Below are 10,906 nucleotides of genomic sequence, written 5' to 3' on the forward strand. Positions count from 1 at the left end.
AACTTACCGGTAAAAAAAACTTCCAACCATTTTACAGGTAAAGAATAGTTTCTAGTACTTTTTTTTTTCCTATACCAAACATTCCCTTATTGTTTTTGATTAATAGTTTGTTGGCTGAAAGTAGGGGTGTAAATGGGCCAGACTAGCCTACGTCGAGCCTGGCCTAGCTCGGCGTTTCAGAGAAAGTAGAGTATACTTAGGCTTATAAGAAAGCTTTTTTAACAAATAGGTCATAGGCCAATTTTGTCAAGCTTGGCCAAGTTTGTAGGCTGACCTATTTAATTTAATAAAATAAAATAAAATAATAATATTTATTTTATATGGCAAAATACCAATACCAACCCTAATTTTTATGTGCACCGCCGCTTTTCACTCTCGGCGTCGTCTTTTCTTTCCCTTGTCTTGATGATGGTTTAAAGATTTTTAGATAAATGACATTCCTTTGTAGACTTTATTTCAGCATCCAATAATTGTATTTTTCTTATTTTTCCCATTTTTTTGACTCTATTCCTCTATAATATACATTCTAGAGCTGGGGTATTATGTTGACTCTTTCTTGTTTGTCAGACCTTTTTTTGAGAAGTACTAGTGCATGCATGAATGAAACTTTCTTTACTCTATACAATTATTTTGTTTGCTTAGTATCTATAGTGGGAGGCTTACAAGGTCTGTAGGCCATGCCAAACTTTCTTATTTTTAAAAATAGGTCGTGTTTGGCCTACAAATAAAGTTTTTAATAGACCAGTAGGCCAGATAGGCTGAATTTTTTTTTACGTAACCTTGAGTCAAAAAGGTCAAAGTTCAGCCTAACTCAACCCATTTACACTCGTAGTAAAAGGTTGAGTGGGCGACAAGCGTGAATAAATCTGTAGGTTGGGCATTAATCAGCAAAAATATCCCCTCAATGGTCATAGAATGAGAGAAACATCGTCCAACCACACACACACGCAGGCTAGTTACCTCAATTGATTCCACGTCCATTGTCTTGTTCTGTTTTAGCTTCCACTATTCACAACTTTTGCGTCCAATCCTGATTTGGCCCTAGACAATGATATCAAACCAATCTCATTATCAATTATTGTTGGCATCAAATTGTGGATATAAACCAAAGTTTAGAAACAGTTGGCAGTTTCGCATGTGCGTAACGGAAATATTTCAGATGCTCCAGTATCACTCAGCATTGAGTGCTCATTTTATCAAATATAATAAAAAATAATATTTTTATATTATCCTTATTTTTATATTTATTTTCACTTATATTCCAATTTTGTTGTTGTTGGGGCAAGCATCATGTGCGCTTCGTGTGTAGCCCAAAACACCTTTCTAAAAAGGCCTTTGAGCTGAAGTGTAGAATGCCACTAACTCGAATGTAGCACTAGAAGGCCCTAGATAAGAGACACCTGATTGATTGATTGATTAAATTTCAAAGTCCAACTCGAACTACCACCATCCACCACCACCCATTCTTACATGATATTATCATAAAGGTTCACTTCTTTCATTGAAAACCAAATTAATTAGAAAATAAAACAAACACAATAGCTGCAGCCTACAGGGTGTGGGTGACTGACTGACTCTGATTGTGAACAACAATAACATAGTTTGAATATTGAATTGTTTAGCTCCTTAATTTAATAATAAAATAAAAATGGCCTGCGTATATATTTTGTCGTCAATGCCATTCTTACCCTTCAATTTCCCCATTTTTTACCCCTCAAACATACGCCTCGCGCCGATTGTCGCTCATCATCTGCGATTCCACCGGAGAACGCTTCGGAACCCGCCGGTAACGGAAATGTCCGGCACCGTTCCGAGGTCGGGGTCCTCTTTTCGGCTCAACAACGATGATGCCGAACCTTTATTGGGTTCTCGAATCGGTAAGTAAAAATTGAAAAATTATCCTCCGTCGAACTTGTAATGATTCGCGTCTCTCGTAGTGCTTCTTCTGTTTCATTTATCGATTCATTTGTTGGAAGCCATTTTGAATCTTTGATTGCTGATAGCATAGCTGAAAGAGGGAAATTGAGACTCTATAAGAAGGTTCTACGTGGTTGATGAATATAGTTCTTAGTACAACCGATTTTGCTAAGTAATATACTATTTAGACTCAGATTGAGTAAATTTTTTATTTTTTGAAATTCATAAATGCGTATATAAATATGTTAAAATCTTTATGATATGAACACATTGAATTGACACTATAGTTTGTTTTAGTTATTGTTCCCAATTAAGAAATTTATTTTAAAGGAAATTATTGGCAGAGTGTTGTATTTTGTGGCAGGTGCAGGAAAAGGTGATACATTAGCAACTGAGACAGATCTAGAGGCTTCCTCCGTTAATAGAACTGCTCCTAGAAAGAGTAGATATCGTATTAGCACTATCACATTGTACGGGGTAGAGTTGTCCCCAGATAATGTTGCTGTTGCAATGGTATATTTTGTTCAAGGTGTTTTAGGACTTGCAAGGTTGGCTGTCAGTTTTTACTTAAAAGATGATTTACATCTGGACCCTGCTGAGGTATGTCCTCTTAACAGTCATGATTTCATATGTAATTCACACCTTTTGATTATTTTCATTTGAATTTTATTACTTTTGCTCATTTACCTAATCCAAGGCGCAACCAATTAAGCGTGAGCTTTTGCTTGGGTCAAATGTAGAAACCAAAAAAGTGATCGCATTTCTTGAAATTCTGCTTCCTTTTTGTTTTTGGATTGAACCAATTATACACTTTGATGGACTGACACGTTACATATATTGACTAGGCAGCTTTGATTTCTGGTTTTTCTGCATTACCGTGGCTTGTCAAACCTCTATACGGGTTTATTAGGTTAGTCTAAACTGCATCACTTTTCCCAAGTGGGAGGTTCATTATTTTCCCATCGTTTATCTTTCCTGTGGACTAAAGTTGCATTATTGAGGTTATTAATATGGCATGCAGTGATTCTGTCCCCCTTTTTGGTTATCGAAGAAGGTCATACCTAGTTCTATCAGGGCTGCTTGGTGCACTCTCATGGAGTTTGTTGGCTACTTTTGTTGACAGCAAATATAGTGCTGGTTTTTGCATACTTCTTGGATCTCTTTCTGTTGCCTTCTCGGATGTTGTGAGTGTCTCCTACTTAGTAATTTACATATGCTTGTTTTCTGGAATCATTTAATTATGAACAATGCTTGGTGGTCATCAACGCCAAGCACACCACCTCACATCTGCGTGAGGTCACTGAATTAGAGTGTGGGCTTGCAGAAGATGAAGTGGGACAATTTGTGATCAAATGGCGAAAATTATCTAGATGTGAAATGACGATGTGTGTGTGTGTGGGGTTAGCATTATTCTTTAACTAAGTAGGTGTACTTCCTATCTTCTGTGTTTTTTATACTTGTTGGTATGTTTATGTACCAGTAGATATCTTAGGGCACACAACAGTCATGAATGAGATTTTTTTAGATTTTTTTCCTTTTAAATAGAAGTTACTGATTGTTCTATGTGTGGAAATGACTGATAAAATATGCCTTTTTGCTCGATGTTTTGTTTATCATCAGTGTTTTTTCATCAATTTATGTCAAAATACTGGATGAGTTAAAAATTCCTGTGTTCAAAATTCAGTTACCAGATCTCCATTCATGAGTTAATCCCACCAACTCAAATTTGCGTTTAAATTATCCAGTGAATCTAAGATAAGAGAACAAAGAACCACAAAGTAGAAATTTCACCTGGAAATCTCTTTCCATAACTCTCCCCAAACCACCCAAGTCACTCTGATTCAACATTAACTGTCAAAGGAACCTTAATTTCTTTGTAGACTTCTATCCTGGTTCGGACTCCCCAAGTCACCGATTACTCAATATTGAACGAAATATATTAAAAATGATTTAAAAATTAAGAAAAAACAAAACAAAATCAATGCCTTGAACTGCTGCATTTACTCTCTCGTAATCACTTAATTAATTAAAAAAAATAGCTAATGCGGATCGAGTGAACATTGACATCATGTCTTAGGCAGCTGTTTTGGTTTTTTAACCTAAGGGGAAAAAATCAGTATGAACTTTGTTATAAAGGCTTTCTAATATAAATCTGAGATGATGGGAGAAACGAGAATGTGACCTTGAGACTGAGAATCAATAGGTATAAGTGTATAACATGGTAATGGAGTTTGGAGTGGAAGCAAACAGCATGAAAATTGTTGAGTGAAATGGTATTGCTTTATATGACTTAACAAGCCAACTTAACTCTTAAAATTTTATTATTGATCAGGATTTTAAAAGGATAACGTTTTAAGTACTATGAAGGGTGGAGGGTTAGACCCGTTGTTATTCCTATGTTCCAGATGGTTCCTTTTTAGTCCTTTTCCCCTTCGTTTCCCCTCTTCTTCTTTTTCCTTTCTTTTTTACTTTTACTTTTACTTTTATATTTATATATATATATATATTATTACTATTCTATTTATTTATTTTTATTTTTACTTTTATGTTTCTTTTTTCAACCTTTTTGTATCTTTCATTTGGGTTCATCTACCACCGATCCCAATTAATTTGGGATAAAGGTGTTGTTGATGTTGATGTGGAACGTTTTAAGTACTATCCACGAAAAAATCTTTCAAGGTGGAATAAAATAAGGAAAGTGGAGAAGGAAATTGGAGTTAAACATTTTCAGAAATAATAATATATGTCCTTGAATTTTTTTTTTTTAACTTTTATATTCTAATTTTTTTTTTCTGGTCTATCATTTTCTTTTGAATGAGATAATGACTATTTTGGGACTTTTTGTACAAATATGGAAAAAATTTCTTTGTTCTCTTTATTAATAATAGATATATTTCTGTAGATTTTATGTATGCATGCATGCAATCATTTTTTTCTACTTTTTAGCATCATTTTATGTTTTATATAATTTGGTTATTTCGTAATGTGCTATTAACATCAACATCAACAACACATTTTCCCCAAACTAGTTGGGGCCGGCGATTTTGCAATGTGCTATACTTCAAATAATTATACTCTTTCTACAACACATCAGGTAAGTATTAAGGTATGAATATAGCACTAAGTAATGGACTTTTTTAATGTGACTAGGGATTAAGGTAGTTATAGCATGGCCTTTTGGACTAAATTAATCCGAAACAAGTACTGGAAAAATTAACAATTATAAATTTCATATATCCCAGCAACAGCCTGCATGCTAAATGGATCTCTCAAGGATTTTCCGCTATTAGTAAGGAAAAACCCAATTGACTATGCTTTCTTGTTTCCTACTGATTTACTGCAATATTGTTATACATTGTAAAGCTTGACTTTGACTTGAAAAAGTGGATGCTGAATATCAACCAGGATATAGACTTCAAAGCGTGTATAAATTCTTTCACAAAAAATGTGTATAAATTGCTTGAGATGCTGTATCTTGAATGATTATGCCCAGATGAATTCTACCGAGTCTGCTTCTGACAAGTGAATTGACTTGTACAGCACATTATCTGTTTGTTGGCATTTTCAGTAATGGTTATTCTATATTTTCCCCCTATAAATACTAGGGATGGCAAAGTGGGCGGCCCGCCCCGCCCCGCCATCAACCCGCCAAAAAATGAGTCAGCCCGCCCCGCTCCACTTTTGAAAGTGGGTTGAAAAGGTCAGCCCGCCTCGCCTCGTTTGGCGGGTTGGTCCGCCAGTCCGAGCCTATTTTACACTGACCCGCCTCGGCCCGCCTATGCCCGCCATCAACTCGCCAAAAAATGAGCCCGTCCCGCCCCGCCCCGCTTTTGAGATGGGTTGAAAAATTGAGCCCGCCCCGCCCCGTTTAGCTAGTGGGGCGGGTTGGCCCGCCGAGCCGAGCCCGTTTTGCCATCTCTAATAAATACTTTTCCTTTAAGGGAAAGAAAATTACAGAAGGATTCCTAAATTTATGAATGAATTCTTGGTCCATTCTTAATTTGATGTGAATATATGTATTGTTGTACATTTGAAGTACCTTTGTGGCGCTACCATCACTCTGCTTCTGGCACAAATAGAATCTCACATTTCATAGGATTTCAATTTCTTCTTTCATGCTTTTAGAAGGCGTATGATATGGTTCTAAAAAAATACTATCAAAATATGTAAAGGCAATAAAAAATACGTACGATGGTGTTACTACATGCGTGAAAGCTTGTAATGAAACATTAAGTTATTTTCCTATCACGTTAGGTGTATACCAAAGTTTTGCTTTGAGTCTTTATCTTTTTGCTCTAGTAATGGACGAAATAACAAAAGATATCCAAAATGAAGTGCCATGGTGTATACTATTTGCATATGATATTGTGCTTATTGATTAGACAAAAGTTGGTGTTAATAAAAAAACTAGAATTGTGGAGAAGTACATTGAAGTCTAAAGGAGTGATACTAAGTTAGAGTAAGATTGAGTATTTGAAGTGTGAGTTTGCTTCGATAAGAGATTGAGGTCAAGATTCCATGCAATTGTTTGGACATGAGGTACTCAACAAAGATGTTTTTTGATTTTTGGTATCTATTTTGCAAAAAGGTGGAGAGATTGATGGGGATATAAGCCATAGAATCAAAGCAGGTTGAATGATATGATGCAGTGCACCGAGGTTTTTGTGTGATAAATTCCTATGAGGATAAAAGGAAAGTTTTATATAACATTAGTAAGGCATGTAATGTTATACGAAGCTGAATGTTGATTAGCATACATATAGAGAACCAATTCAACTCAAGAGCATAAGCTATTGGGTGAGGGCCTTTTTAATGGTTTATACTATTTCTAACATGCCCCTTCACACGAGAGCCCATAGTGCTTGAAGGGTGGACAATGCACAGACCCACCTACCTGTGCTAAGAAACTTCACAGGACTTAATTAATTATTAATTAAAATGGGGGGCGGTGAGGATCAAACTCGTGATACCGATACTCTGATACCATAAAAAGAACCAATTCAACCCAAAAGCTTAAGCTTTTAGGTGAGGGCCTTTTTAATGGTTTATACTATTTTCTAACAATATATGCAACATTAGCATAAAATAAAAGTAGCATAAATGAGGATGTTAAGGTGGATGTGTGGTCATACAAGGATTGATAAGATAAGAAATGAAGATATTTGACGAAAGGTAAGAGTAGCATCGGTGGCTGAAAAGATGAGAGAACATAGATGAGATGGTTTGGGCATATAATGCGAAGACCTCTTGATGCCCCCACGAGAACAAAAAATTATTACCAATAACTTAATACGAAGAGATGAAGAAGTCAGACAAAAATTACTTGGGGGAAAATAGTAAAACAAGACTTAATAGAGTGAGAATTAGATTGATGAATTATTTGTCTTAGGATGGATTGAAGGAAAGCAAGCTATTAGCATTACAGAGGGGTAAACCCATTTTTTTTCCTATGTTCCAAACGTTCCCTGTATAGTCCTTTTTCCCTATATTTCCCTTCATCTATCTATTTATTTATTTTCCTCTTTTAATTTATCTTTCCCTTTTATTGATCTATTTTTTTTCTATTTATTTTATTTTCTTTCCTTTAATTTATTTTCCTCTCTTATCTATCTTTTTTTTCACTTCAATTTTTTTTTTCATTATAAAAAAAAAATATATATTTAAAATTAAAATTTATTTATTTATTTATTTTCCCTTCCTTTCCTTCAATCTTTTAATTTGGATTCATTGACCACCGACCTCATCTAATTTGGGATAAAAATGTTGTTGACATTGATGTTGCTTTAAGAAGCATTTTAATCTGTCTCTGATATTATGGCTTTAGTGTTTTATCATCTTCTATAGATTGAAATTGTTCAGTGAACTATGACAGACACTGAGCCGTGTTTTAGGTAGTAGATTCAATGGTTGTGGAGAGGGCACGTGGTGAGTCACAAAGCACCTCAGGATCTCTTCAGTCTTTATGTTGGGGTTCTTCAGCTTTTGGTGGAATTGTGAGCTCCTACTTCAGTGGGTCTTTGCTGGATAAATATGGAGTAAGGTACTGAAGTAAATTTGTAAGTTAAGAAACTTCCGATTACTTATAGCAGAGTTTTTTTCAATGTTTTTCTAATAAGTGTTTACTGTTCCAGGTTTGTTTTTGGTGTCACAGCATTGCTTCCACTGATAACATCTGCAGTTGCTGTTCTTGTAAAAGAACAACCTATGCTTGGTACAGCAAGAGGGCAGAATCTTCCTTTTGCCAGGCCTGAGTTTTTGGAAAGTTCAAAACAAAACATTATTCAGCTGTGGGGTTCTGTTCGACAGCCCAATGTTTTTCTTCCCACTTTGTTTATTTTCTTGTGGCAAGCAACTCCACATTCTGACTCTGCTATGTTCTACTTTAAGTATGTCCATTCTGTGAATATGATGATTATCGTTTACTATCTGCAATGAGTTTCATGTCCTCTTGGGATTCTCTTATCAGCACAAAGCATTTACTTCAATCTTAAATACTTTTATCCATTTCAGTACAAATTCTCTTGGTTTTACTCCGGAGTTTTTAGGACGTGTCAAGCTTGTTACTTCAATTGCATCTCTGCTTGGTGTTGGAATTTATAATGGATTTCTGAAGAATGTACCTTTGCGGAAAATATTTCTTGCAACCACCATTTTAGGTTCAGCTCTTGGGATGACTCAGGTTAGTTGTATGCTTGAAGTAAGTTTATATGTTTTTAATTTGAGCACACTGTTCTAAATATCTTTGTTGTTTTTACCTCTTTTGTCAGGTTGTGCTGGTTACTGGACTAAACCGGAAGTTTGGCATAAGTGATGAGTGGTTTGCAATTGGTGATTCATTAATTCTCACAGTTTTGAGCCAGGTTATCGTTAGCTTCTTTCACTCGTTAGTTATATACTACTGGCTCTGGAAAACATACCACCTCTGATATAGTTGTTATTAATCAGGTTTCTTGTGTTCACAAAAAAAAAAGAGGTTTTATGTATTTCATTTATCTTTCTCTATTTGAGCTAAAAATCCACTCATGTTTCTGTCACTGTGGTTAAAGTCTAATATTTCCTCACGGCAATGTTAAATAGTCAGTCTAAATTTGGTGTTGTTGGTACTTTTTGAAGCTGCTTTTCTATGCTAATGTTAGAAGTTACTACAAAACCATAGAGAAAATTTCAGTATTGTAACTTTGAACACTTACAAAATCGTAAGGTATTTTCTATGTCATAAAAAAAGCAGTAGTTTTTTTTCTTAAAGCAGTTAAAGGGCATTTCAAAAAGCACCAGGCCACCGGCAGTCTTTTAAAAGTAGCTTGTGAGGGATTTAACAGAATTAAATTCATATATGTGTATTAAACACTTAAATTGAACATTCGTAGTTGTAATGTTTACAAACCACCCACAAAAATGGGACCTTTAAGTATACTGCTTGTTTGTAGGGATACATTGTTTCCATGGATTTTTCGGGCATTCCATCCTGAAATATATTTTTTACTTTTTTTTTTATGTGATAAAAAGGAATCCTTCAGCCAGTTTTTTGAGGGTTTACCTCTTTCTTAGGGAAAAGTAAATTTAAAGGAGAAATAAATTTAAAGTAAATTTAAGTCAATACTGATCCTTTTTATGATTTAGGACATAATTAATGCTAGTGCACGCCATGAAATAAGCAAATATCAGGATGCACCACGTGAATAACCTCCTTGTACTTTGATTCTACTATTCAACTACTATGTTATTTTTTTTTTGCAAAATTTGTCTTGCATCTGATTACTAGTGCATTTCAGGCCTCTTTCATGCCCGTTCTTGTGCTAGCAGCAAGATTATGTCCTGAGGGAATGGAGGCAACTCTTTTTGCAACTCTCATGTCCGTATCTAACGGAGGGAGCGTTCTTGGGGGATTGTTTGGTGCAGGCCTGACACAACTATTTGGAATTACCAAGGACAAATTTGATAACTTAGCAGCTTTGATAATCCTTTGCAATCTTAGCTCATTATTGCCTCTGCCTCTTCTTGGCCTGCTCCCTGGGGACAATCCTGATGCGAATCTGAAGGAAAATTCCGATGTTGTGATAAAGTCTAATTGATTCTTGTTTTTTGGAACTGAGCTTCCCTGGGGTTGTCTGTCTTTGCCAAGCTGTACCCAAGTTTTGCTCTCAATGCTTGCAAATTCAGCAGACATCACTTACACACACATGCAGATGGACAGAAGTTTGTGTATAGTACGATGCTAAAGTTGTTACCATGGCCCTGTTTTAAACCTTTTTGATTATCAGGTGTTAATATCGCGACATCAAAGTTAACTTGGAACCAAAACTGACTGATTCTGAGGAAAAGGTACCATTTTAAGGACCTGTAGACAGTGCTACTTAATAGGCTCCGCGTGATTCAAGACAGTGCTAGCCATCAACGACAATGTATCGGTCCCGTCAGAACTATCATTCACGGGGTTCCTTTGCCGCTTACTTTCTCCTTTTTTTTTAGTTTTGTATCTTTTTTCTTTTTGTTTTTTTTGGTAGGGAATACTGTAGCTTTTTACTTCTTTGTAAGAACTGGCTTTGTATCAATAAGCCAATGATCGTCATTTGTCAATGGAAACTGGGGTTTAGGCTTCTCTGCCGTGTTTTTTATAGTTATTGCAATTGGCAGTTACCTAGAGTAGACAACAGCCCATTTTTTTCTTACTTCTAGTGTAGGGTAGGTTTATTGAGCCAGGTAATGTATAAAGTTAAGTAATATTCTCGGGTGCTTTTACTTAACGTTCTTAAAACTGTTAAAAGAGGAGGATTTATGCCATACTTAGTCTTAATTTAATAATGGTATTAGAACTTCTATTATCAACTAGTTGTGAGTTTCATCTTTGCAATTTTCATTTTTTAATAAAAGGTTAAATTTCAAAATAAGTTAGAAGGAGTTCGTGTATTATATAATCATAAGCCTAAATAGTTCATAGTTTGTGCTAAGATTGGAAATGAAAAGGGAGGGGAGGAGGGAATGAAAATGT

General features: G+C 35.4%; 1 protein-coding gene across 1 annotated transcript; it reads left to right on the forward strand.

Annotated features, from left to right (window-relative positions):
* Nucleotides 1-1,529: 1,529 nt before the first annotated feature.
* On the forward strand, nt 1,530-10,569 carry LOC133318192 (folate-biopterin transporter 1, chloroplastic). Its single transcript, XM_061520176.1, has 9 exons — nt 1,530-1,877; nt 2,282-2,517; nt 2,763-2,827; nt 2,939-3,101; nt 7,809-7,957; nt 8,049-8,303; nt 8,428-8,596; nt 8,685-8,777; nt 9,690-10,569. The coding sequence occupies exons 1-9, from the start codon at nt 1,649-1,651 to the stop codon at nt 9,987-9,989; spliced, it is 1,659 nt and encodes a 552-aa protein (XP_061376160.1). The 5' UTR covers nt 1,530-1,648; the 3' UTR covers nt 9,990-10,569.
* The last annotated feature ends 337 nt before the right edge of the window (nt 10,570-10,906 follow it).

Source organism: Gastrolobium bilobum, unplaced genomic scaffold (genome assembly GCF_033153095.1).
Source record: "Gastrolobium bilobum isolate Gb01-03AN ecotype WA unplaced genomic scaffold, APGP_CSIRO_Gbil_v1 utg9368, whole genome shotgun sequence".
Taxonomy (NCBI): Eukaryota; Viridiplantae; Streptophyta; class Magnoliopsida; order Fabales; family Fabaceae; genus Gastrolobium; species Gastrolobium bilobum.